The 26,432-nt window shown below is 36.1% G+C and overlaps 1 protein-coding gene and 1 non-coding gene across 8 annotated transcripts in view; one reads left to right on the forward strand and one right to left on the reverse strand.

Moving 5' to 3' along the window:
* Cdk12 (cyclin dependent kinase 12) overlaps window positions 1-26,432 on the reverse strand; it is a 76,886-nt gene that overhangs the window by 34,662 nt on the left and 15,792 nt on the right. For all 7 annotated transcript variants that reach the window (XM_047543366.1, XM_047543367.1, XM_047543365.1 and 4 more), the window contains exons 3-9: window positions 23,369-23,545; window positions 22,140-22,279; window positions 19,004-19,174; window positions 15,622-15,811; window positions 8,554-8,610; window positions 7,842-7,943; window positions 994-1,071 (exon numbers count right to left, since the gene is read on the reverse strand). In XM_047543366.1, coding sequence (XP_047399322.1) covers window positions 994-1,071; window positions 7,842-7,943; window positions 8,554-8,610; window positions 15,622-15,811; window positions 19,004-19,174; window positions 22,140-22,279; window positions 23,369-23,545 — 915 coding nt within the window. The remainder of the gene's footprint in view (window positions 1-993; window positions 1,072-7,841; window positions 7,944-8,553; window positions 8,611-15,621; window positions 15,812-19,003; window positions 19,175-22,139; window positions 22,280-23,368; window positions 23,546-26,432) is intronic.
* On the forward strand, window positions 3,676-3,778 carry LOC124981484 (U6 spliceosomal RNA). The gene has a single exon (XR_007108007.1). It is a non-coding gene; the product is annotated as a U6 spliceosomal RNA (small nuclear RNA).

Here is a 26,432-nt window from a genome sequence, read left to right on the forward strand (position 1 = left end):
TATTTTAGAACTCTTTATATGTCATAAACTTTACTAAACTGAGGTTTTTGAAGGCAGGGACTTATTTGATTTATCTCTGAGTCCAAAAGTTTAATAGAAAGAGCAATTGACTGCATAACAGGCTCAATGTTTCTTTTCATTTCTTTTTTTTGGTGCTGGGTATTGAATCCAGAGCCTCGCACATGCTCGATCACTGAACCACGCCCCCACAGCCCATAAATTTAATGTTAATTTAACCTAACAATCAAACAAACATCTTGAAAATAGCATTCTTTTCTTTTTTCTTTTTTGGTTTGAGATGAAGTCTCACTACATTCCAGGCTGGCCTGACCTCCCAGGATCAAGTGATCCTCGCACCTCAACTTCCTGAGAGGGTGGGACAATAGGTGCCTGGTTAAAAAAACACTTTTATATTATGAAGAACTAATAAAAATATGCAAGATAAGCTGGGCCTGGTGGTGCACACCTGTAATTCCTGCAACTCTGGAAGTTGAGGCAGGATGATTGCAAGTTTGAGGTCAGCCTCAGCAACTCAGTGAGGTTCTAAGCAATTTAGTGAGACCTTGACTCAAAATAAAAAATAAAATAATAAAAAGGGTTGGTTGGATATGTAGCACAGTGGTAATGCACCTCTAGGTTCAATTTCCAGTACCCCACCCCACCAAACAAAGAAAAGGAAAAGTTAAAACTTAAAAATTAAGTGAAGGGTCTAGGGATATAGCTCAATAGTAGGATGCATGCTTAGCATGAACAAGGTCCTAGATTCAATTCCCAGCGCCATAAAAAGAAAAAAGAAATAAAGCTTCCATAGATAATTTCTCTAAGTGAAATACAGTTTCTTTACATACATGGCCTAGAACAAAATAGAAGGTAAATTTGAGCAAAGAGAAAACTTTTACAATCATTTAGTAGAATGAATGGAAAGTGTTAGAAATTAAGAGGATTAGATTACCTATCACACCTGGGTACTCAATAGCACATGCACAGCTGTACCTGATCAGTTCTAGCTGAGCCAGTTCCAGATTGGCTTGAAATATAGGCTTCTTTGTGAACAGTTCCCCAAGGATGCACCTGTAAGGAGTAAAATTGAGAGGTCAGAAGAGAAATCCCTGGAGCCTATTTAAAGTGTGTCTCAATAAACGTTTATAATATTGAACTGTATCTAGTATACTATGTTGTAAACTAGCCCAGAACTTCAGTGTCTGTGTTTCCTAAAACAATACAAAAAAAAAAAAAATTTTTTTTTTCTTACAGTGAAAACAGACAATATTAAGATTTTTAATTTGCCAGCAGATCAAACTTCCATTTGTAAAGGACAGTCCATAAACACAGAAAGGGTGACAATAGTCTTTATTCCTATTATGCCACTGCAAATTATTAACTGAAGATGATTTTACAAGGATGCAGTTTCTATAAGGGCAGTTAAGTTTTTGTCATTAATCTGCTCTGTATAATATGTACTATATTATAGTCCTCTTGGCACTGTACTTGCAAAAAAACAATAATTATCAGCTAGAATCAGTTTTAATATGATCTTCAAGTAGATTATGCTTACACAAATACTTTGCCATTTTGAAAAGGACATTCAAGACTATATGAATGTATTTACATAGTCTCAAAGTATCTCCCTAAAAATTACTTTATTAACTATAAGAGGAAAACCAGTAAGTTTAGTGGGGGGAAAAGACAATGTCTTAATCAAGTGACAAAAATTAATATCACTACTAAAAACAAACAAAATCCATGTAAATACACACGATACCCTAAGAGAAGTATAATATTGCTAATGGTCAGGCACAGTAGTACACACCTATAATCCCAGTGACTTGGGAGCAATTTAGCAGGACCTTGAGCAACTTAGTGAGACTCAAAATAAAATAAAAATGAAAAATAAAAAAAGGGCTCAGTGGTAAAGCACCCCAGGGTTCAAATCCCAGCATAACAACAACAAAAAAATGCTTAAGAAACATTACATTAAAAAATGGGTAACCTAGGCTGGGGATGTGGCTAAGTGGTAGAATGCCTGCTGGCATGCTTGAGGCCCTTGGTTCAATTCCCAGCATTGAGGAAGGAAAAAAAAAAACTGTGTGTAACCTGAATCTATATAGTAGAAGATTTATATTCACCTATAATGCAAATGCCATGAAAAACAAAGAAAGGTTACAAAACTGTTGCAGAATAAAGAGTTTTAAAAATGACAACTAGCCAGGTGTGGTGGCTCACATCTGTAGCGTGAGGAGGCTAAGCTGAGAGGATCACTTGGGCCCATGAATTTGAGACCAATCTGAACAATACAGCAAAACACCATTTAAAACAAAACAAAACAAAACAAAAAAACTAAAAAACCAAGACAACTAAGTATAATTCATGAACTTAGATTGGCATATTCACCTTCCCCACAGGTGCTAGGGATTGAACTCAGAGCCTCAAGCTTGACAAGTGAACACTCTATCACCAACCTATATCACCAGCCCTCATGATCCTAGACAGGACCCTGAATTGGGGGTATTGTTTCTAAGATATTACTAGGGTACTAATAAAACTGAAATATGAAATGTACAGTATTAAATAAAAATAGCTTATCAATGTCATATTTTCTGGATTTGATCATTGTACTGTAGTTATACAAGAGGGTTCCTTTGTTTTTAAGGGCTATACATTAAATATTAAGAGGGAAAGGGCAAGATATATGGAACTTACTTCAATCAAACAAGTCTGGAAAAAATATGATAAAAAATATAAATTCTATGTATTTATGTGTTACATGATATATACCTGTGTGCAAATGTGGCAAGATGTTAAAAATTAGTGTTTCTAGTCAGGCTTGGCGGTGCATATCTATAATCCCAGCTACTTGGGAGGATGAAGCAGAAGGATTACTTGATCCCATGAACTGGGACAACAAGGTAAGTTTCTGTCTCAAAAACAAACAGCCATTACAGAGGCTCAAGCCTGTAATTCCAGTGACATGGGAAGCTGATCTCAGGTTTGAGGCCAATCTCAGCAACTTAGTGAGACCCTGCCTCAAAATAAAAAATTAAAAAGGACTGGAGATGAAGATCAGTACTATAGCAACCCTGGGTTAGATCCCCACTACCCAAATGAACAAACACAACAACAAAATAAGTGACTCTAGGATGAATGAATCTCAACTGATGCTGAGTAAAAAATGCCATATGGGGGTGTATACATTATGATTTCACTTACATAAAACTTCAGAAATAGAAATTAGTGGCAGAAAACAAAATAGTTTGCCTGGAATGGGATGACATAGGTACAAGAGAAGGATTATAAAAGGGTATGAAGAAATTTTTTAGGGATGATCATTATTTTGACTGTGGTGATGGTTTCACTGATGGGTACATTAGATAAAAAACTTTCAATTGTATAATTTAAACATACGCTGTTTATTGTACACTTCAATAAAAAGCTTTAAAATTTTTAGTCTGGGAATGTAGCTTAGTGGTAGAGTGCTTGCCTACCATGTGTGAGTTCCTGTGTTCAATTCCTAGTGCTGCCAAAATAATTTAGTGAATCTGGGCAGGTGTAGGGGGCATATATCTGTAATCCCATCTCCACAGGAGGAGGAAGGAAGAAGATTACAAATTCAAGGCCAGCCTGAGCAATTTAGCAAAAACCTGCCCCAAAATCAAATTTTATTAAAATGGCTGGGTTGTGCTTGCTTTGGCAGCACATATACTAAAATTGGAAAAATAAAGAGATTCGCATGGCCCTGCACAAGGATGACATGCAAATTTGTGAAGCAATTCTTTTTACTTTTTCTTTCTTTCTTTCTTTCTTTCTTTTTTTTTTTTTTTTTTTTTTTTTAGTACTAGGGACTGAACCCAGGGGCACTTTATAACTGAGTTATACCCTCAGCCCTTTTTTTCAATTTTGAGATAGGGTCTCACAAAGTTGCTTAGAGACTTGATAAACTGCTGAAGCTGGCTTTGAACTTGTGATCCTCCTGCCTGAACCACCTGAGTCACTGTGATTACAAGTGTGTGCCACTATGCCCAGCATAGCAATTAAAAGAAGGAGGAAGGGTCTGGGAAAGCAGCTCAGAGGGAGAGTGCTTGCCTAGCACGCAGTCTACTCTGGATTCAACCCTTAGTACTGGCAGTGAGGGGAAACACATCTAGATAAAGGCTATGTAAAAGTTCTATGTAGTAGAACTTACAACTTTTTAACAAGTTTGAAATTATTTCAAAGTAAAATTAGAGGAAAAAAATATACTTTTTGTGTGCCTGGAATGTTTCATTTTTTAAAACAGCATGTGAAAAAAACAATGAATCTCTTCTAACGTGTGTGTGTGTGTGTGTGTGTGTGTGTATGTGTGTGTGTGTTTAGGAGGCATTGGGGACTACTCTACCCCTGAGCTACATCCCAGGCCTTTTTATTTTTTATTTTGAGACAGGGTCTCATTAAGTTGCTCAGTCTGGCCTCAAACTTGTAATTCTCCTTCCTCAGTCTCCCAAAAGCTGAAATTATAGTTGTGTGTCACCATCATGTCTGGTTTGATTTATGCTTCTTTTTTTTTTTTTTCGGTGCTGGGGATCGAACCCAGGGCCTTGTGCTTGCAAGGCAAGCAGTCTACCAACTGAGCTATCTCCCCAGCCCTGATTTATGCTTTTGAAATGAGATTTATTTACAAATATTCACAGACCCAAATTTTATAGATTTATTGTCAAATTCTTTAGCTTGGCTTACTCTGAGAAAGAAAAACAAACAGCTTTTAAGAAATTAGCATGTATTACCATTTATTAATCTCAAATGACAAAAGATAACTTTTTTTCTTCCAATATTCTCTCAAACTTTAGAGATGGAAACAGTAAAATTTAATTCTATTTCCAACAGAACTAAACATTAATTGCCAAATCAAGTTTCAGTGTTGTAGGGAGGCTGAGGCAGGAGGATTCCAAGTTCAAGGTCAGTCTCAGGAACTTAACAAGTCCCTAAAATAACTTAGCAAGACTTGTGGTAAAGCACCCTTGGATTAAATCCCTAGTACCAAATTAAAAAAAAAAAGAAGAAGAAGAAGAAAGAAAAAAAAGTTTCAGTGTTACAACAATTGGAAATAAGAGGATAAAATAAATAGGAGACAAGATAAAAGAAAAACAAAAAAATAGCAAGGTTCCAATTAACATAATTTGTTGTACTAGTTTCTCCCCTGATTTGTACACTGACCTGCTATACTAATTTTTTGTAAAGAACATCCTTTCATAAATTTCTTCAGAGAAACTACCATGGAACATCAAAGTAGTAACTTCACTTCAAAAGTTAAGCATAATCTTGCAATTTGAACTTTAAAGAAAGACTTGTTTTCTACAGTTTCAATTTCTAATTGTGTTTTTGTGTTTTCTTTTAGTTTCCAATCTTTGGGTGGGGAAGATATTCATTATGTAATCAACTCTTTGCTACTGCAGAGGTGACAAGTTGCACAGAATAAAATAATAGTACCAACAGAGCTATGAACTTTCCCCATGCATCTTAATGGGGTGTTAATTTTAGAGCCTAGTTGTGACAATTTAAATGCTAATACTTGCTAAAGCAAATAGTCCAGAACACAAACATACCCAGCTTGAGTCAGTAAAACTTAACTAAAGCTTCTTTGGATTTGGGTAAGCTGCCATGAAATTATGCTTTTTCTCTACTATTCTTTTCAATTTTTTAAAAATAAAACCCCTATCGTGCTGACACTAACAGAGGAAGGGAAAGATTGGGATATGCTATATTATGAAGTTTACATGTCAAAACCATAAAGCATGGAGGTCAAGGACAGTGCATCATACAATATAAGAAAAAACTAACAAACGTGACCCATTTAAAGATGTTTGTTTCCTAACACACAAATTGTGGTCTCTATCATTTTCCATGAAGGAATGAGGACTTTTTAGAGAAATGGCTGATATCAAGTACTGGGCAGAAAATGAACAGGATAAGCCCAGAGTCAGACAATAAGGCAGGTTATCAAAGACTACTATGAAGCCAGGTCCAATAGTGTATGCCTATAATTCCAGACACTTGGGAGGCTTAGGCAGGAGGATTGTACATGTGAGGCCAACCTCAGCAATTTAGTGAGGCCCTAAGCAACTTGACAAGACCCTGACTCAAAATAAAAAATGTAGCTCAGTGGTAAAGAGCCCCTGGGTTCCATCTCCAATATCCAACAAACAAACACACAAACAAAAAACCCCACTATGATTATCAGGAAAACTCAAGAAATAACCTGACAAAGCTCCCACTGGTCAAAGACTAGATAGTTAGAACAGGAATAAGGATAGTAACCATAATCAATTAAAACACATCAAATATGTTTAAATCCAGGAATTTGTAAAATGAAAGTAAAAAATAAAACAAAAATACCTCTCACTGGTTATCTCTGGAGAAAGTAGGAAACTACATCATTATTTTGAAAACTCGTAAATAAGAAGAATTAATCTAAATTTTTCTATGTGGTTTGTACATGGGGTATTATCTTTATATAAGTATTCTAGTAAAGAATGGGGGGGCTGGGGAGATAGCTCAGTTGGTAGAGTGCTTGCCTTGCAAGCACAAGGCCCTGGGTTCGATCCCCAGCACCCAAAAAAACAAAAAAAAAACAAAAAACAAAAAAAAAAAAAGAATGGTATGATGAGAATATTATCATCATAAAATGACCACAAATGAATTAAGGGGTGTGGGCAATGATCATCAATAGTTAATAATATTATCACAAAAAGAGACAATTATAAAAAAATAAACAAAGGCCACAAAAATAAAGAGACTTTATAAAGTGGGGTATGTGTGTAAATTTGCACTGATAGAGATTAATATTTTATGAGGCACTGTTTATAGCTGTCCCCATAATGCCATAATCAAAAGCTACCAATTTGTAATGAATTGCTTCATTATTTTTAAATTATCCACAGATAACACAATCATTCATTGCTTGTTCTCTTATCAGAGGTTCCTATCACTTGCTACCCTCAATTCTGATCTACCACTAATACAAAACTTCTGTTAGAAGTACTCAAAACCACCTGTAAAGTAGTTTAAAAGAGTCAGTGGGTGGTTCAGAATCAATCCTGAATCCACCTACAATTTACAGAAAATAAAAGGGATAAAGAACATGAGAGGGGCTGGGGCTGTAGCTCAGTGGCAGCGTGCTTGCCTAGCCTATGTGAAGCATTGGGTTTGATCCTTAGCACCACATTAAAAATAAATGAATGAAATAAAGGTATTCTGTCCACCTACAACTATGAAAAAAAAGAACATGAGAGAGCTGAGAGTAGTGGCACACACCAATAATCCTAGTAGCTCAGCAAGCTGAGGCAAGAGGATCTCAAGTTCAAAGTCAGCCTCAGCAACTTAAAGAGGCCCTAAGCAACCAAGTGAGACCCTGTCTCTAAATAAAATATATAAAAGGGTTGGAGATGTGGTTCAGTAGTTAAGCACCCCTGGATTCAATACCCCATATGGGAGTGGGGTTGGGGGAAGCATGAAAGAGATAAAACAAACAAAAACATCTAAAAAGGATATAATCAGCAAAATTCAGGGTGTGAGAAGTCTATAGAACCAATTACCTAGTTTCCTGTAAGGAAATTTTAAGGAAACAAAACAAAGAGAGATGGAAGGAAGATGCCTAATTAAAAGACTTGAGATAATCAAGTATAATCTGTGGATCTTTATCATTTGAATCCTAAAAAGACAACTGAGGAAATGTTTAAAGAAAAGGTATATAACTGATATTAATACTCAGTAGAAAAACTTTAGAACTTTAGAAGAATAGCCAAAAGCCAATGTAGAGAGAAAACAGTACAGATCAATATGTGAGTTACAAAGTATGAACAGAACCTTACCCACAGCTCCAGACATCTATGGCTGGTGTATAGCGCTCTTCTCCCAGTAGCAGCTCAGGAGGTCGGTACCATAGAGTAATGACTTTGTTTGTGTAAGGGCGACTGAAATGTAAAACCATCATTATGTAAATTCACATAAGTTTTTGATGATAAATACTTCCATAACTAAATGCAAATAGAAATACCTGCCAATTGAAGATGAAATTTTTAAAACATCACAACCTAAAAGTCTAAAAGTAAACTGGATAGAAGTGGGAGATGAAGAAATAACTTCTATTTCAATTTAAGTTGACTTATTTCAGTCAAGGGGTAATTCAAGAATTGAGGCAGAATTGACTATAAAAACTGAGACAATACATTTAAGTAATTAGGGAACTCTTGACGATTATATTGCAATCTACAGAATATCCAAGAATAAAAAGGATTCTTTTCTATTTGCCACAAATAATTTTGCTATTTTTATTTTTTGAGGCATGGTCTATATTGATCAGGATGGCCTTGAACTCAAAGAGATTCTTCCCACATGTAGTTTTTTTTGGGGGGTTTACTGGGGATTGAACCCAGGGGTGCTTAACCACTGAGCCAGCCCCTTTTTATTTTTTAATTTTGAGACAGGGTCTCACTAAATTGCTTGGGGCCTCCCTAAGTTGTTGAGATTACAGGCATGTGCCACCGTGCCCAGTCCCACGTGAAATTTTGATGACTGTCTCACCTCTCTTCAGAGTTATAGAGCCGAGCAAGTCCAAAATCTGCTAGTTTGATTTGCCCACTGTAAAACAAAAAACAATTATTTTTGTAAACAATTGGCAGTAATCCCCAAACTATACTTGAAAAGTCAAGTGCCAATAACAGAATTAAAAGAATTACAAAACTTTTTTTTTTTTTTTTTTTACAAAAATGAATTTTAATCTCTGTTCTCTCATTTGTATTCTTACCTGTCACTCTCCCCGATTAAGCTAGTTTATAATGCCTCAGGCTTATGTTTTTAATTTTTTACAATTATTACTGCATTTTTGGATTTGATTTCTTAATTTTTTTTTTTTGTTTTTTTTTTTTTTTTTTGGTACCAGGGATTGAACTCAGGGGGCACTCAACCACTGAGCCACATCCCCAGTCCTTTTTTGTATTTTATTTAGAGATAGGATCTCCTGAGTTGCTTAGGGCCTCACTAAGTTGCTGAGGCTGGGTTTGAACTCATGATCCTCCTTGCCTCAGCCTCCTGAGACACTGGGATTATACACATGTGCCACTGCACTTGGCTTTAGTTAATTCTTAGTCAAGGTTTTTTTTTTTGTTTGTTTTTTAGATATGCACGACAGTAGAATGTATTTTGGCATATTATACATATATGGAGTATAACTTATTCTAATTAGGATCCTATTCTTGTGGTTGTACATGATGTGGAATTACCCTGGTCATGTATTCAAATATAAGGATAGGAAAGTTATGTCCCATTAATTCTACTGTCCTTCCTATTCTCCTCTCCCACCCACCTCCCTTCATTCCCCTATCTAATCAACTGGACTTCTATTCTTCCTCTCCCCACCCTCCCAAGTTTTTTGTTTGTTTGTTTGTTTGTTTTAAATATCTGGATAGACCACAGTGCCTAAACCTGCTAGATTAAATAGTTAGTATTGAAAAACAGAATGGGCTATTCTAGATTTTTAAAAATTTAAGGTTGGAGCCTTAAATTCAATATAATTCTTAACTGATTCTGGCTTGAACAAACTAGCTACAAAACACATTTTTGAGATAACTGAAAAAATATAAAATATGAACTGGTTATTAGAAGATACTAGGAAATTTGTCAGGGTATTTAGTATCAAATGTAATGGTGTCTATAATTCACTTTAAAAGAGCTCAAGTAGAAAGATAAACAAATATGGTAAAATACTCATGGTTTAAGTATTAATTATTAACTATTTGTTAGTCTCAATTTTCTTATAACTTTGATATTTTTCATAATAAAAAGTAAACCACAGGGGGTGAGGGTTAAGAATAGAAATGCAGTAGATTAGACAATGAAGAAAGGAAGGAAGGGAAGGAAGATAGGAAAAGACAGTGGAATGAATCTGACATAATTTTCCCATGTACATATATGAAAACAACACAGTGAATCCCACCATCATTAACATCCATAAGAATGGGATTCTATCCCAGAGGCCGGGAAGGCAGAGGCAAGAGGATCAAAGCCAGCCTCGACAAAAGCAAGGCACTAAGCAACTTGTAAAACTCTCTAAATAAAATACAAAACAGGGATGGGGATGTGGCTCAGTGGTCAAGAGCCCCTGGTTTCAATCCCCTATATCCACCCAACCAAAAAAGAATGAGATTGTAACTATAATAAGACATTTTCTATGCTGGTATAATTATATCAGAATGGATTCTGCTGTCATGTGTAACCAAAATAACCAATAAATAAATAAATGTAGGGAAAAAAAGTAAATCACAAAATACTGTAGATATAATGGATTTTTAAAATGAATTAGAGTTATGGCCTGAGCAAACATTTTTATAATGAAGCACCTTCTACCAACATATTGCCAAAGATATACTATCATTTCAGAGGGGTTCTCAAACATTCACCTGGAGAACTTGTTACAAGTTCCAGGCCCCATTCTCACAGAAGCTAATTTAGCAGGTCATGGTTCGTGAATCTGCATTTCTCTCTTTCTCTTTTTTGTAGTGCTAGAGATTGAACCTAGAATGTCATGCATGCTAGGTAAGCGCTGTACCACTGAGCTATACTCCCAGCCCCAGTTCACACTTTTCTAAGGGGCAGAAAAAAGGTTATGCTAGGAGGTGCTCCCCCAAAGTATGAAAGTCTACATTAAATAAACCCTTACCATTTCTAGTAAAGATTATGGACACCTCACCCCAAATATCATTACATCATTATATTTCTAAGTTCAATTTATAAGCAAATTCTGAGAAAAGAAAAAAGTAAAGAGTTAGGGCTGGGGAGATAGCTCAGCTGGTAGAGTGCTTGCACAAGAGCCTGAGTTCGATCCCCAGTACCGGAAAAAAAAAAAGTAAAGAGTTATATTAAAACAAAGAGGGAGGCTGGGCATGGTGGTTCTGTAGGAAGATCACTAAGTTGGAGGCCAGGATTAGCAACATAGTGAGCCCTAAACAACTTAGCAAAACCTGCAAAATTAAAAAGGACTAGGGATGTAGCTCTGTGGTAAAGCATCTCTGGGTTTAATATCCTTACTCCCTTACTCTTGATTCACAAATCAAGGCATACAGAAAGACTGAAAGTTAAAATGCCAACAAATATTTAGTAATGGAAATTAGACCAAACCTAAATCTCATGAGCAGCAAGCATATTTCCTGCTTACCCCATATTAGGTATTAAATAAATGTTTTGTGAATGAAATTAATCTGTTACACAATATTGTGGCAGCATATTTACTATTGCTTTTTTCTTCCAACTAAACTATTAGGGTGATATACACAATAAGGAAGTATTGATAAACTTTGACAATATAAAACAGAAAAGAAATAGGCTATTTATGTCACGAATCACAGGAAAAAGATGCATAACAAGATACAGAATAAATCTGGGGGCTGGGGAGATAGCTCAGTCGGTAGAGTGCTTACCTTGTAAGCACAAGGCCCTGGGTTCGATCCCCAGCACCCAAAAAAAATAAATAGCAACCAAGATACAGAATAAATTCTTCTGAGACCATGGTTTGTTTATTTGTTTGAGGGGGGTATACTGGGGACCGAACCCAGGGACAATTTACCTCTGAGCTAAATCCCCATCCCTTTTTGTGATCCTCCTGCTTCAGCCTCCTGAGTTGCTGAAGGGAGGGCATGCACTACTATGCCTGGTGAGGGTTTTAAACTGCTCTGACAATATCTCCAAGTACTGGATGTTTCCATTTCCTCCAAATTCAGCCCTATCTCCCATTATACTTCCTTCCCTAACTAGCCTGGAACATTGGTCAATTAGCCAAACTATCTTCATAGTTCCTTCACTTGTGACCTTTTTATATATGTAATCCTTAAGTACCTAATGCATGCTAGATCAATGGATAATTTGCCTTCCCTACTCTAACCTAGAGAACTAAACAAAAGCTTAATATAAAAAGCACACAATCTTATATCATTGGTGCCATTCCAAATTGTATATTTTCCCCTCTCAGTTAAGTCCTGAATCTGCTGGTTTAGTCCTTTTACTTGATGATTTCAGTCAGCAACCTCTTCTATTTTGCTTGGCTGTCATAAATCTTTGGCATTCTCCTCAGTGCCTGAATTCATCCCCTACCCTCTCACAGTCAATAACTGTCATTGGAAAAAAAAGTCATTAGAACCAGGTGTGATGGTGCACACTTGTGATCATAGCATCTCCAGAGGTTGAGGAAGAAGGATTCCAAGTTCAAATCCAGCCTCAGCAACTTAACAAGGCCCTAAGCAACTTAGTAAGATCCTAACTTAATGGTTATGTGCCCCTGGGTTCAATGACTGATACCAAAAAAAAAAAAAAAGTCATCAGGTGGGACACCTGTGGCCATGATTCCATGTCTCCTAGAATCTTGCCCTTTTAAAATTATTTTAGTTCTTTCTAAATCTTCAACTGCTCCCTTTCTACTGATTTTCTTTATTCTAGCGTTTACACGTTCAAAGTTCTGCTATCCTTGAAATAAAAAATTTAAAAAATTAAGACATTCCTACTACTTCCTTCCCATCATGTTACACATTCACTTACCCCTCACCCTACACTAATGTCACCTCTGGTCCTTTAATTTGTAAATGCTCTTCTTAGGTCTTAATTAGTCTATATTATCTGATATCCATGACCAGTCCTTTCTTAAATTCGACTATCTTCTACTGATGGCATTTTCTCTTATCCTTCCTCTTTATTTCTCTTAGGTTCCACTTCTGACATTTTTTTATATACTAACTTCCAAATCTATATTGATAGCTTCAATTCCCACATGACCATATGCCTATTAGCTATCACTATCCTAAATACACAATAGAATTCAGAAGAGGTTCACTTTTCATCCTCATCTATCCTGCTCTTTCTTTTGCATTAGTGACTGGTAGTACCATCCATCTAGCTGGTTTCTTAAAAGTTAAGAAATCTTTGAGTTATCTTACTTTCTCATATTCAGTATTCATTCCCCATCTTTTACTCATTTACCCAAGACTACTTACTCATCTATCAAACCCATTCTGTCTACACCTATTAGCAAGGCCTTGGTTAGTTTAAGCACTGACCATTTTTTATGGGGTTCTTGATAGGTCTTCCTGCCTCTCATCTATGCCAGATGGTGATTATTAGTGCCCTTTCTAAAGCAGAAGACTATCTCACCTCTATCTAAAACAATTTGATTTTATTTATATACTTGGGTAATAAAAATAAAAATGAAGAGCATAAGCTCAGCCTTATAGTCTTCTCTCTCTCTGTCAACTGCTCTTTTCTCCTTGCCCTGCTGATACCCTCTCACCATTTTCCCCTGACCATTTCACCCAAAAGTCTCAGAGTTGACAGAATTAAGTGAGCAAGGGTATAGGATTCATATGTCCTGTATAGCAACCTGAACAGGCAGTTCAATTTAGCTTGGAACCTCCTAAGTGTCTACGCTAAGGGAAGTAGGGGACTGGGAGAGGGTCCAACAAGAAAGGATACCAAGCAGAACTGCAATACTTCTTGTGCTGAAACATCCCCCATGAAGGAGGGGTAAGGGGAACATAAGGAAATATACTAATACTATAGGCCAAAAAGCTGCAAACTGATATCAGAAAAAAAAAAATTTTTTTTTTGGTACCAGGGATTGAACCCAGGGGAACTTAATCCCTAGCCACATTCCCATTCCTTTTTATTTTTATTTTGAAACAGGGTCTTGCTAAATTTCAAAATAAAACTAAATTAGTAAGTTTGGCCTTGAAGTTGTGTCGATCCTCCTGCCTCAGCCTCCCAAACTGCTGGAATTACAGACATGTGCCACCATGCCCGGTCATCATCAAGTTCTTTTTTTTTTTTTCAGTAGTCAATGGATCTTTTATTTTATTTATTTATATGTGGTACTGAGTGTGGAACCCAGGGCCTTGCACATGCCAGGCAAGTGCTCTATCACTGAGCCACAACTCCAGCCCCCATTATCAAGTTCTTGATGAATCATTTACTATGGATGTAGAATCACCAACCTTTACCTTTAATGGGAATTGTGAGCCACAGAAATAGAAAAAGAAAGTACTTATTTATTTTATTTTATTTTCTAAGGTGGGGTCTTGCTATGTTGCCTAGACTGGCCTCAAGCTTCTAAGCAGCTGAGATTATAAGTGTATGCCACTGAGTCTGGCTTATGGACTAATCTTTTAACATGTTTAGTCTCATAATAAAGATATATAATTATAATTTAAAATAATGTATTACTCATAAAAAAAAAATGAAACCAACACCTTTCAATGATCCCCCTGTAAGCTCCTTAGAAGGGTATACAATAACTTAAATTGGCTCCTAGTAACCTTCCACCTTCATCTCCTGCTGTTATGTGTTTCACTCTTCTTGTTCTAGTTAATATTGACCTTTTTATAGTTTTCTAGACATAAAATGCCGTTTTCATGTTCAACTGTTTTTGTGTATACAGTTTCATCTGTCTAGGAATTTGATACCTACCCCATTATCATTATTTCTAATAAATTCCAATTAATTTCTTGAGGCTGCATCTTTTCAGGTACTCCCCACTTTAAGGGGAAAAAATGGGCTTAATAAATAGTTACTTGAATAATTTATTTATCTAGCTCCCCTAGTAAACTCTGAGCTACATAGTGTCCAACTATTCCATATGAGATTTTAGTACAAAGTCAGGAGAGTCTCCATTAATCCTGTGTGTTTGGTTATTCCATTTCACAAAAACAGGAAATGCTGGGAGCCAGGAATATGGCTGAGTGGTACAAACTTGCCTAGCAAGTACAAGGCCCAGGGTTCTATCCCTAGCATTACAAACGAACAAACAAAAAAAGGGAAAAAAAAAAACCCAGAAAATATGTCATAGTCATGTCATACTTTTATCTAGGTAATATTTGTTAGCATTTAACAAAAAAGTAAAAACATGATTAATTCAAAATGGACTCAAAACCCCAGCTATCTAAAGAACCAAACAATGCCTTGATTTCAGTGGTACCAGACTTGTTCTTCACCCCTCAATAGGTAGGGATATTACTAAAGGCTAGTGAGTATAATATATCTGATATCACCAATACAGTGTGGGCAAATAATCAGAAAGGAAGAAAGCAGATAAAATCTTCTAGAGAATAGCTGTTCATCACCAGATTCCAGACTGTTTAGACCATTAAAACCTACGAGAAGTAACAGCCAGAGAGGCCAAAAACCAACTAAATCTCTGTTTTCTTGGAAAGGCAGTAACCTCTAAAGGTTTATGAACAGTTAAAGAAGCAGGCATGTTTTTCTTCACTCAACAAGGGGACTATCACTAAGAACCCAATGTGTATTTAAGTTCACTTAAGGTCACAACATTATTTACTGACTATGGCAAAGAGCTCTCTGAATATTCCTATAGGATCTGAGTCATTCCCTATAATGCTTATAAGAAATATCTTTATAATTCTTCTTCTGTTAATTCCTTGCCAATATTGAGTCTGGTGACTCTGCTGATCAGAGTATCCCTATCATAAGAAGTTGTTCCTAATATACAAATATCACAAGTATGTAAAAGGAAAAAACTGTATTACTGGATCTATTTATAATCCCAATTAGCTGGCTGAGAGAGAGAAAGTGCTTGACCTTATTTGGTTACTATGTTACCTGTTGTTCAGCAAAATGTTAGAACACTTAATATCCCGATGCAGGAAATTCTTTTTGTGACAGTAATCCAATCCTTCCATTAGCTGTTTCATGAACGACTTGATATGGTCCTCAGAAAAGTGCACCAAACCAGATTCTAGTAATCCCATTAAGTCATGGTCCATATACTCAAATACAAGGTAAAAGGCACCTACATAACAAGAAAAAAATTAAAAATTAGAAGTACTAGAAGTACTTTTTGAATTTGATCTTCTGATTTCACTGCTCTCTACCTATTTAACTCTTTAAGGGACAACTATCATAATAAGATTGTATTGAGAGACTTTATATGATCTAAATCACTTAGGAAATCACAGACCCTGGGCCAAATCCAGTCTGTTGCGTGTTATAAATAAAGTTTTATTTGTAATTTAACCCTGCCCATTTGTTATATCTTGTCTAAGACTACTTTTTAAAAGGTCTTTACCTTAGTTAATAGGCAGCAACAGGGGCAGTACAGTGTATTTAGTATAAATTATTAGCGAAAGTCAAAGTACTGAAAAATCAAAAGCAAGTTCAATCACCTAATTCAACTTCCTAAATTCAGAAGGAGATTTAATTAATTTATTAATTAATTTTTTTTTTTTTGGTACTGGGAATTGAATCCCAGTGCACTTAACCACTGAACCACATCTCTACGTCTTTTTAATTTTTGAGACTAGGTCTCATTAAATTGCTAAGGCTGGCTTCAAACTTGTGATCCCCCTGCCTCAGCTTCCAGAACTGCTGGGATTATTGGCATGCACCAATGCCTGGCCAAAAGTAGATTTTAAAAGGAGTAAGAAATACACTAAGAGAATACTTATAAACAATTTGAAGCCCACACTATCTTTTCACCCTTGGCAGGGGACATTAAAGAGGCAAATATTGCAACAAAAGAAATACTAGAAATAGATAATGCTCTATCCAGTCTAAAATACTTTTTACTAAGAACATAAAGGTACGGGTTTTGTTTTTGTTTTTCAGGGATCAAACCCAGGGTCTCATGAATGCTACTAGCCAAGTACTCTAACTACTGAGCTACATCCCCAGCTCAAGCAGGAACTCAATCTGGGGGTAGGCTTTAAGAACTCATTAAACTTTGTGAAACAGGATGAAATATTTTAAACATTTTGTTTTTTACTGGGGATATAGGCCAGGGGTACTTTACAAATGAACTATACCCCCCCCCCCCATCCTTTGAGGGTCTTGCTAAGTTGCTGAGGCTGGACTTGAACTAGCCACCCTCCTGCCTCAACCACTTGAATGAATAGCCAGGACTAGAAGTAAGCACCACCATGCCAGGTTTGTAATATTTTTAAAAACTGGTAATTAAAGGCTCAACAGGGACTGGCAAATGTGATTTCATGCATCTTTATGCCATATTTAATGATATGGAAAATTGCTTATGTTAGGTTATATAACACTAACTTGGATCTCAGTTATGTTAAAATAAATATACTATGTATAATGTGAAGTACTAGAAACAAATATACCAAAACGTTAATACTATAGTGATTTTTTAAGGATGATGCTGTTAGGATGGAGTTAAAGAAAAGTGATTGTCGTTTTTTTTCTTACTGTTCCAGATTTTCAATATTTTTACAATCAAATTTTCCATGTATCACATCCATTCATTCACTTTTATGATTTTTTTCAAAATGAATTTAGGTAGTATATAGTAATGACTTAAATAGTACAGAGTAGTATGAATGAAAGTATGCACCTCTCCAGAAACAAACAATTAAACCAATTAACATTTTCTTCTGCATTCTTTTTTTTTTTTTAATATTTTTTAGTTGTAGACAGACACAATATCTCTATTATTTCTTTATTTTTATGTGATGCTGAGGATCGAACCCAGTGCCTCACACATGCCAGGCAAGCACTCTACCACTGAGCCGCAAGCACTCTACCACTGAGCCACAATCCCAGCCCCTTTTTCTGCATTCTTATGGAAACTAGCTATATAATATTTGTATAATCATGAAAAGTTAAATTTACCCAGAAGTATACCTAATATTCTTAATTCTATTCAGATCTAACCTTTACTAATTAACCTATATACGGTTGCATAAACAGCATTTCCTTTTATTTGCTTTCAAACTACTATCAAACTCAAGGCTTGTTCCTCCCCTAGTGCCAATATCCTGTAAGGCTCTGTATACAGGTCAGGCTTAACTTTTTATCTATTACCTTTCTAGTTTTATATACTTCAATCATCTTCTAACATTCCAGAGAATATTCACAGATGCCATTTCTTCACTTGACTCTATTTTCAACTGCCCATCTCTAAGTCTTCTTCAGATTTGTTGTTAAAAAAAATAGGTTGGATGATGTCATGTGTAAACTACTTCAAACATAGGTATGAGAATAATGAATAATTTTCTCAAACACAGACAAAAGTTACAACTCCAAATATTATGATCTGATGAAAAGATTTTTAGAAAATACCTGCACTGAGTAGAGAAATGAGAATAGGGGGAGGGAAGAGGGAAGAGAAGGCAGTGGGGACGAGGATTGAAATTGAAATTAAATCCCATGCATGTATGATTTTGTCAAAATGAACACAACTACAATGTATAACTATAGTGCTCTAAAATTAAAAACAAAAAACAAAAACAAAAACCCTGCTTTGAATTTCTAAACCACATCAATGCAAAATGATGATAAAAATATGGATGCGAAGACAATAGAAAAAAGTGATGATGTATATAACAGAGTAACAGATAAATCTGGTTCTGTTTTTTGTTTGTTTGTTCTACCACTGAACTACAGACCATTTTTTGAGTCAAGGACTTGCTAAGTTGCCCAGGCTGGCAAACTGCCTTAGCCTCCCAAGTTGCTGGGATTAGATGTATGCCACCATGTCTGGATAACTGGGGTTTTAATGTCAGTTACTGTTTTAAACTTTGTAAAAACAAAACAAAACAAAAAACCCACAAAACTTTAAAAGTTGGGAGAGCTGAGGATTTAGTTCAGTGACAGCATGTGCTTAGATATATGAGGCCCTGGGATTGAGCCCCAGAGTCATGTATAAAAAACAAAAGTCTGGAAAAGTTAATTGGAAGATGATCTTATACTGCTGGCTTTATTACATGTTACAGCAGACACCACATACCTAAATGCACATTTTAATACTGAGAATGATGCTTAAAAGTACACAGAGTATACTGATGAAAAATAGACACTATAAACAATCAACACTGTTTGGCACAAACTGCCAACATCTAAATTCTGGAATGGATTAAAGAAAAAAGCTAGACTTTAGTATAACCTGTTAAAAAATTCACACAGGCAAACTAGCTGAGAGGAAAATAAAACTGTCAATCTATCCTGTAGAAACATTATTCTTTGCTAGTACCTTTGTCCTTCTTGAAATCCAGTGCATCTTGTTTATCTGTAACAATTTCCTTCATGTTAACAACACTTCGGTGGATTAACTGACGAAGAATTTTGATCTCTCGAATGGCTGTGATTGGGAATCCCTCTTTCTCATTGTCTAGTCGCACCTTTTTAAGAGCTACTAGTTCTCCTGCCAAAACAAATTTAACATTTTTTATCAACAATCATGAACCAGTATCATCTGCCCTTGTTTGAAAGACACTTAATACCTATTTTTGTTTCCTTTAAAAAAAAAAAAAAAAAAATCTGCCAGGTGCAGTGACACATGCCTATAATCCCAGTGACTTGAGAGGCTGAGGCAAGAATACTGCAAGTTTGAGGCCAGTCTCAGCAATTTAATGAAGCCCTCAGCAATTTGGAGAAACTGTCTCAAAATAAAAAATAAACCAGGCAGGGTGGCACATGCCTGTAATCCCAGCCTCTGGGGAGGCTGAAGTTGGAGGATCTCAAGTTCAAAGCCACTCAGCAACAGCAAGGCACTAAGCAATTCAGTGAGACCCTGTCTCTAAAAACAACAACAAAAAAAGGGCTGAGGGAAAAAAGGGCCTGGGGATGTAGCTCAGTGGTTGAGTGCCCATGAGTTCAATCTCTGGTACCCCCCAAAAAATAAATAAATAATAAATAAAAAAAAGGGCTGGAATGTAGCTCAGTGGTACAGCTGGTACTGAATTAAAGCCCTAGTACCAAAAACAAAAACTGTTTCCCATTCCTTTTCTTTTTTGGTGTTAGGGATCGAATTTACCCTAATTTACCCTAAGAATATACCCTACCACTGAACTACATCCCAAGTCCTATTTTATATTTTATTTAGAGACAGGATCTCACTGAGTTGCTTAACACCTCCCTGTTGCTGAGGCTGGTTTTGAACTCACAATCCTCCTGCCTCAGCCTCACGAGCTGCTGGGATTACAGACATGTGCCACTGTGCCCAGCTCCCTATGTTCTATTCTTTCTTTTTCTTTTGACAGGGGATTGAATCCAGGGGCACTTTGCCACTGAGCTGAATCCCAGTCCTTTCTGTTTTTATTTTGAGACAGGGTCTCACTAAACTGCTGAGGGGCTCACTAAATTGCTAAGGTTGGCCTCAAATTTGCAATCTCCCTACCTCAATCTCCTATGGGAACTATGTTCCTTTCTTGTCAAAGATTTTTTTTTTTTTTTTTTTTTTGCAGTACTGGGGATTGAACCCATGGCCTTGTGCTTGCAAGGCAAGCACTCTACCAACTGAGCCATATCTCTAGCCCTCAAAAGACTTTTTTTTTTAAAGACTTGGAGTTGTTAGTTCAAAATTCAGTTAGGCCTAAAAGTTTGAATTATTAATATATACCAAAAATTAAATATTTCATTTTATATTTCAAGGATTTCTTCCCTTCACTAATAAATACCACCCTACAACTTTTATATTTCCCCTTTGAAAATTTCCAGGAAGCAACCAGATGTGGTGATGCATACCTATAATCCCAGTGATTTGGGAAGCCAAGGAAGGAAGATTCCGGGCTGGGTATAGAGCTCAGTTGGTAGAGTGCTTGTCTTTTATGTACAAGGCCCTGGGTTCAAACCCCAGCACCCAAAAAAAAAAGGAAGGAAGATTCCAAGTTTGAGGCCAGCCTCAGCAATTCAACAAGACCCTGTCTAACAGTAGAAAATAAAAAGGACCAGTTATGGTAGTACACGCCTATAATCCCAGCAGCTTGGGAGGCTGAGGAAAAAGATTTGCAAGTTCAAAGTCAGCCTTAGTAACTCAGTAAGGCCCTAAGCAACTTAAGTGAGATGAAATACAAAAATGGCTAGGGGATGTGGCTTAGTGGTCAAATTCCCCGGGGTTCAATACCTGGTATCAAAAAAATAAAATAAATAAAAAGGACTATGGATATAGCTCAGTGGTATAGTGCTCAAATTAAATTTCTAGGAAGCAACATAATGTTTAGTAGAAACCATAAAAAGAGGACTTTTTTTTTTTTTTTTTTTAATGGTACTGGGGATTGAACCTGAGACAGTCTACCAATGAGCTACATTCTTATTCTCTTTTTTTTTGAGTCAGGTCAGGGAGGGGGTCTGAACTCAGGGGCACTCGACCACTGAGTCACAGCCCCAGTCCTTTTTTGTATTTTATTTAGAGACATGGTCTCACTGAGTTGCTTAGCAGCTCGCCGTTGCTGAGGCTAGCTTTGAACTTGTGATCCTCCTCCCAAGCCACTGGGACTACATGCCTGTGCAACCAGCCCCAACTCTTTTTATTTTTTACTTTGAGACAGGGTCTTGCTCAGTTGCTTAGGGACATGCTATGCTGCTGTGGTTGGCCTAAAACTTGAGATCCTCCTACTTAGCCTCCTGATTTGCAAGGATTACAGGCACATACCTGTAAGTCTGTCAAGAGAAAAAGAATCATTATTATACAGTTGGCCCTCTATATCCGTAGGTTCTACATACATGGATTCAACCAACTGTGGATTAATCCTATTGGGGGGAAATATTATGCCTGTACTGAATATATACAGTATATACTAAATAAGAAATTTTTCTTGTTGTTATTCTCTAAACTCCTAATTATAATAGCTCTTTATATAACATTTACCTTGAATTAGGTATTATAAATACTCTATGGATGATTTAAAGTATACAAAAGATGTGCACAGGCATAAAAGCAAATACCATGCCATTTAACATAAGGGACTTGAGTATTTGCAGATTTTGGTATGGAGAGGTCCTGAAACCAATCCCCCACACCTTCCAGTACTGGGGATTAAACCCAGGATCTCACACATGGTAGGCAAGTGCTCTACCACTAAGCCAAATCCCTAGCCCCACCTTCCCTGCTTTTTCAAAATTTTGAGACAGGGTCTTGCTAAAGTGCCTAAGGTGCCTTCAAAGTTACCTTCAAATTTACAATCCTCCTGCCTCAGCCTCCTGAGTAGCTGGTATTACAGGCATGCATCATGGTGCCTGGCTGTAGTTCTCTTTTGAAAAATGTTATTCTATTAATAACTTTTGGCAATAAAATTAAAAGACAAAATTTACTTTTGCTAAGTCCTCTTAAGACAATTAGATTTGTTAAACTGTTAACCTGACATCAAAACTTTTGTGGCAATATTTACCTGTGTCTTTGTCCTTGGCTTTATATACTTGGCCATAGGTTCCTTCTCCAATAATCCCAATAATATCAAACTTGTCCACACATCGTTTCCCCCAGTCACTTTCTGTTTGTCTTCTTTCTCCATAACGAGGACAACAAATTCTGAAAATAAAAATAGTAAAAAAAGTTATTTTTTACTGTTTTTTTAATGATGACTCCCCTGGCTCCTGTATCATCATCATCACCATCTTCTGTTTGATAGAAAATCTTTAATAAAACATGATATTTTTACAAAATTAAATGTGTGCATAGCTCCTGTATTGTCTATAAATTTTTTATCAAAAAGGTTGAAGTCAAAAGATATAAAAAAAATAGCTTAAAAAAATCTCTCACAGTGGCTAAGAGAGAATTCTGGTTTCAGGAAGACAGGGGATCAAATAATAAGTTTGGTGCTTACTTTCTGATCTCTCTTGAAAACTGGCTTCAATTATAAAATGGGAATAGAATCCCTACATCCTAGGCCTACTATGAAAATAAAATACAAAACTTTGGCAGGAACATATGCTCAATGTGATAACTATTTTTTTTGATAACTATTTTCATTAACAGAGAAATGGTATCAATAAGAAAAGACACAGTTTACACTATATTTACAGTGTGACAATTTATATACTTTTGGGGGGAAAACACACTTATTAATATTTCATTAATGTGTGCATGAGTGGCACCCTGAATTAAACACTGTTAAGTATTAGGAACTCAAAAGACACAATGGGATCATTCTATATATGGATTTGGGAATTTATTACTTTTCTAAAAATACAGCAAGGTATCTGTGGCAGCAGATGCACAGGTTTTCCTAAACAGGCTTTTGTCGGTAAAAATAAGTTAATATACTTCAGGACCAAGCATCGTCATCTTTTTTTGCGGGGAGGAGGGGGGGGGGTACTGGGGATGGAACCTGGGGGTGCTTTATCAGTGAACTACACCCTAGACCTTTTAATTTCTTCTTTTGAGATAGGGTCTCCCTAAATTGCTGAGGGCCTCGCTAAGTTGCTGAAGTTGCCCTCAAAATTGTGATCTTCTTGCCTCAGCCTCCCAAGTTGCTAGGATTACAGGCTGGAGCCAATGCACCCTGCTGGAACCAAAACCTCTACAGTCTTACTGTGTGTGCTGTGGAAGAAATGTTTAAGATTTAGGTACAAAAGTAAGAAAGACAACTATTAAAGACAGATTACTCTAAAAACTCACTTTGGTCTCTTTTTGTATGGTTGCTGAGGTGGTGTAATTGCCTTTGGCTCTGGAGAGTCTGGGGGAGATGGATCCCCACCAGGGAGCTCAGGAGGGAGAGGGAGGTCGGTGAGTAAGTGACGCGTCCTCTGTTCCTTTTCTTTCTTTACAGGTTTTGAAGGAAGAATTTCTTTTGGACTAAATAACAGAGGGGAAGAAAAAGATGGCCAATTATTTAAAGGACATGCAAATAAAACTTCACAAAGAAGGTAATAATGCCTATCTATTAAAATATTTCAAAGATTTTACTTTTAAGGAAAAAAAACCTGCAATGTAACACAAAGAAATAATTTATCACAGCTAAATTTGAATTTTGCAAAAAGATATACCTACGGCATATTAAAGAAACAATAAAAAAAAGTTGATGTATTATTTATACTTTAGCAAATTCTTTCCTCAGTATCTTTATTTAGATTTTATTGGAGATAAAATTTTATTTAGATTTTATTTAGATTTTATTTAGATTTTTATGGAGATAAAATAAAATACAAGAAATAACCTCTGATAGAAAGTACCGCAACTCACAGAATTTACCTAATCTACTCTATACTTTACCAACAAAGATTTAAATGACGAATGAGAGCTCAATGATTTAAAAATTACTTTATTACTAAAGATATAGAAAGAACTTGGAAAAAACATGGAAAGAACTTGGAAAAAAGGAAGTATTTTACAGTGTTTTATAAGAAATATAAGTTGGAAATCAAAACTAGTGGAAAAGGGCTGGGGAGATAGCTCAGCTGGTATAGTGCTTGCCTTACAAGCACAAGGCCCTGAGTTTGATCCCCAGTACCGCAAAAAAAAAAAAAAAAAAACCTAGTGGAAAATATATGAATTATTAAATTTGTTTGGAAACAGAAAGCAGCAACCATCTCCGACCAGACAAAATAACAAATAACTCTCAGACTAAAAATCTGAGGAGAAAGAATCCAAGCAATTATTTCAGAATCATTTAAGCAAATGGTGGTAGAGAACATCACATGATAGCCACCAAATTATAAAAAAAAAAAAAAAAAATCATATATATATATATATATATATATATATCTTTCCTGGAATAAATAGAAAAGTCAGTTGGGGGACCCAATATTTTTCAAACCATCTAAATTTACTTATGAGATTAATTTTGTGCCATGCACACGCTCAGAAAAGATAGAGATCTACAGCACAGCACACTAATTCATGCCTACAAATAAACTGGGCTAGTTATCAATTCTTTACTATTCCTTCAAATTATCAGAAAGTTGAAAAGAATTTGATAAACCTAACAACTCCCCAAGATTCCCTATTTTTCTCATCATGAATACTTTCTAGAACCATAAAAAACTGGCATATCCCCTGTAATATACGGTTCTTCTTTCTTTCTTTTTTGGTTTGGGGATTTAACTCAGGAGAACTTTACAACTGAGCTACATCCCCAGTCCTTTTTATTTTTTATGCTGAGACAAGGTCTTACTAAATTGCTGGGGTTGGCCTCAAACTTATTATTCTCCTGTCTCAGCCTCCTAAATCACTGGGATTATAGGTACATGCCACTGCATCTGGCCCTCATCATAAATCTTTAAAAAGCATATGGCTGCTCTTTGTGTGTAAAATTCTCTTTTCCACAAAAGAATATTATTTATTCAAAATACAAGAACACAATTTCAAGAGCTATTAATTTTTACTAATTTCTATCATTTTAATCCCTTGTAAAGTGGACAGAACAACAGAATGTAAGTCAGTTTGTACCACATCAACTACAACTGTGGTAGTTAACAGAATACGGAATGATCATCTGAAATTAGTAATTATTAATTACTAGTAGAGATGAACACACATCATAATCTATACTCAGACTTTTCAACCATGATGACAAAGCCCATTACCAGAAAACTCTTGAGTAAGGTATTCAATGTAGATTTTTATTTTTTTATATTGGTGATTGAACCCAGGGGACCTTTACCATTGAGCTACATCCTCAATCCTTTTTTATTTTATGAGTGTCTCACTAAGTTACTGAGGGTCTAAGGTGCCCAGGTTAGCCTTGAACTTGCAATCCTCTTGCCTAAGCCTCCAAAGCTGCTGAGATAAAGGTAAGCTCCAGGGCGCCCACTATTGCAATCAGAGCTTTAAAAAATTTCTTCTTGTCTAGCTGGGCATGGTGGCTCGGGAGGTTGAGGTAGGAGGATCACGGGTTTGAAGCCAGCCTCAGCAACATCATCTAGTGAGACCATCTCAAACTAAAAAATAAAAAGGGCTGGGGATGTCAATCAGTGGTTAAGTACCCCCGGGTTCAATCCCTGGTAACAAAAAAAAAAAAAAAAAAATTAAAAAATTTTTCTTCTATAGCTAAGATACCTAGGAAGGAAAATTCATAATTTCTATTTATTTATTTATTTATGAACCAGGGATTGAACCCAGGGGCACTTAACCACTCAGCCACATCTCTAGTCGTTTTTCATACATTATTTTGAGACACGGGTTCTTCCTAAGTTGCTTAGGGCCTACTTAAGTTGCTAACTTTCAACTTGTGATCCTACCGCCTCAGCCTCCCAAGCTGCTGGAATTACAGGCATGTGCCGCCATGTGCGGTATCAGAAATTCTTTATAAATCTTAAGTCCTCATGATTTTTTGGTTCTGATTCACTAGAAGAAAGATAAACATCAAAGGAACTGTGAATTGTCTCACCATTGTTATTGACGTACGTTTAGTACATGTTTTATACATAGGCTTTATTTTCTCCAAAGTTTAATTTATGGGTTCATATAATGAAGTTCACTATGAAAAATGTACATTCCTTCTAAAAAACTACAAGTTTTGCATGTTTATTTCAAGAAGGAATGAGTGTTTGATAGGGCAAACAATATAAATAAAGGTGAAATCCTGTTCAACAAATTCCAATGTACTAAAAATGTTGGAAGTTTAGTAATAGACCTTCAACTACAATACTTAACAACATTATAGCCTTTAGTGTAGAACACTAAGTAACAAGCAGTTTTATAAAATGCTGAAGAAATAATAGAAATAGAGGGTATCTAATAC

The sequence above is a fragment of the Sciurus carolinensis genome, chromosome 3 (genome assembly GCF_902686445.1).
Source record: "Sciurus carolinensis chromosome 3, mSciCar1.2, whole genome shotgun sequence".
Lineage (NCBI taxonomy): Eukaryota > Metazoa > Chordata > Mammalia > Rodentia > Sciuridae > Sciurus > Sciurus carolinensis.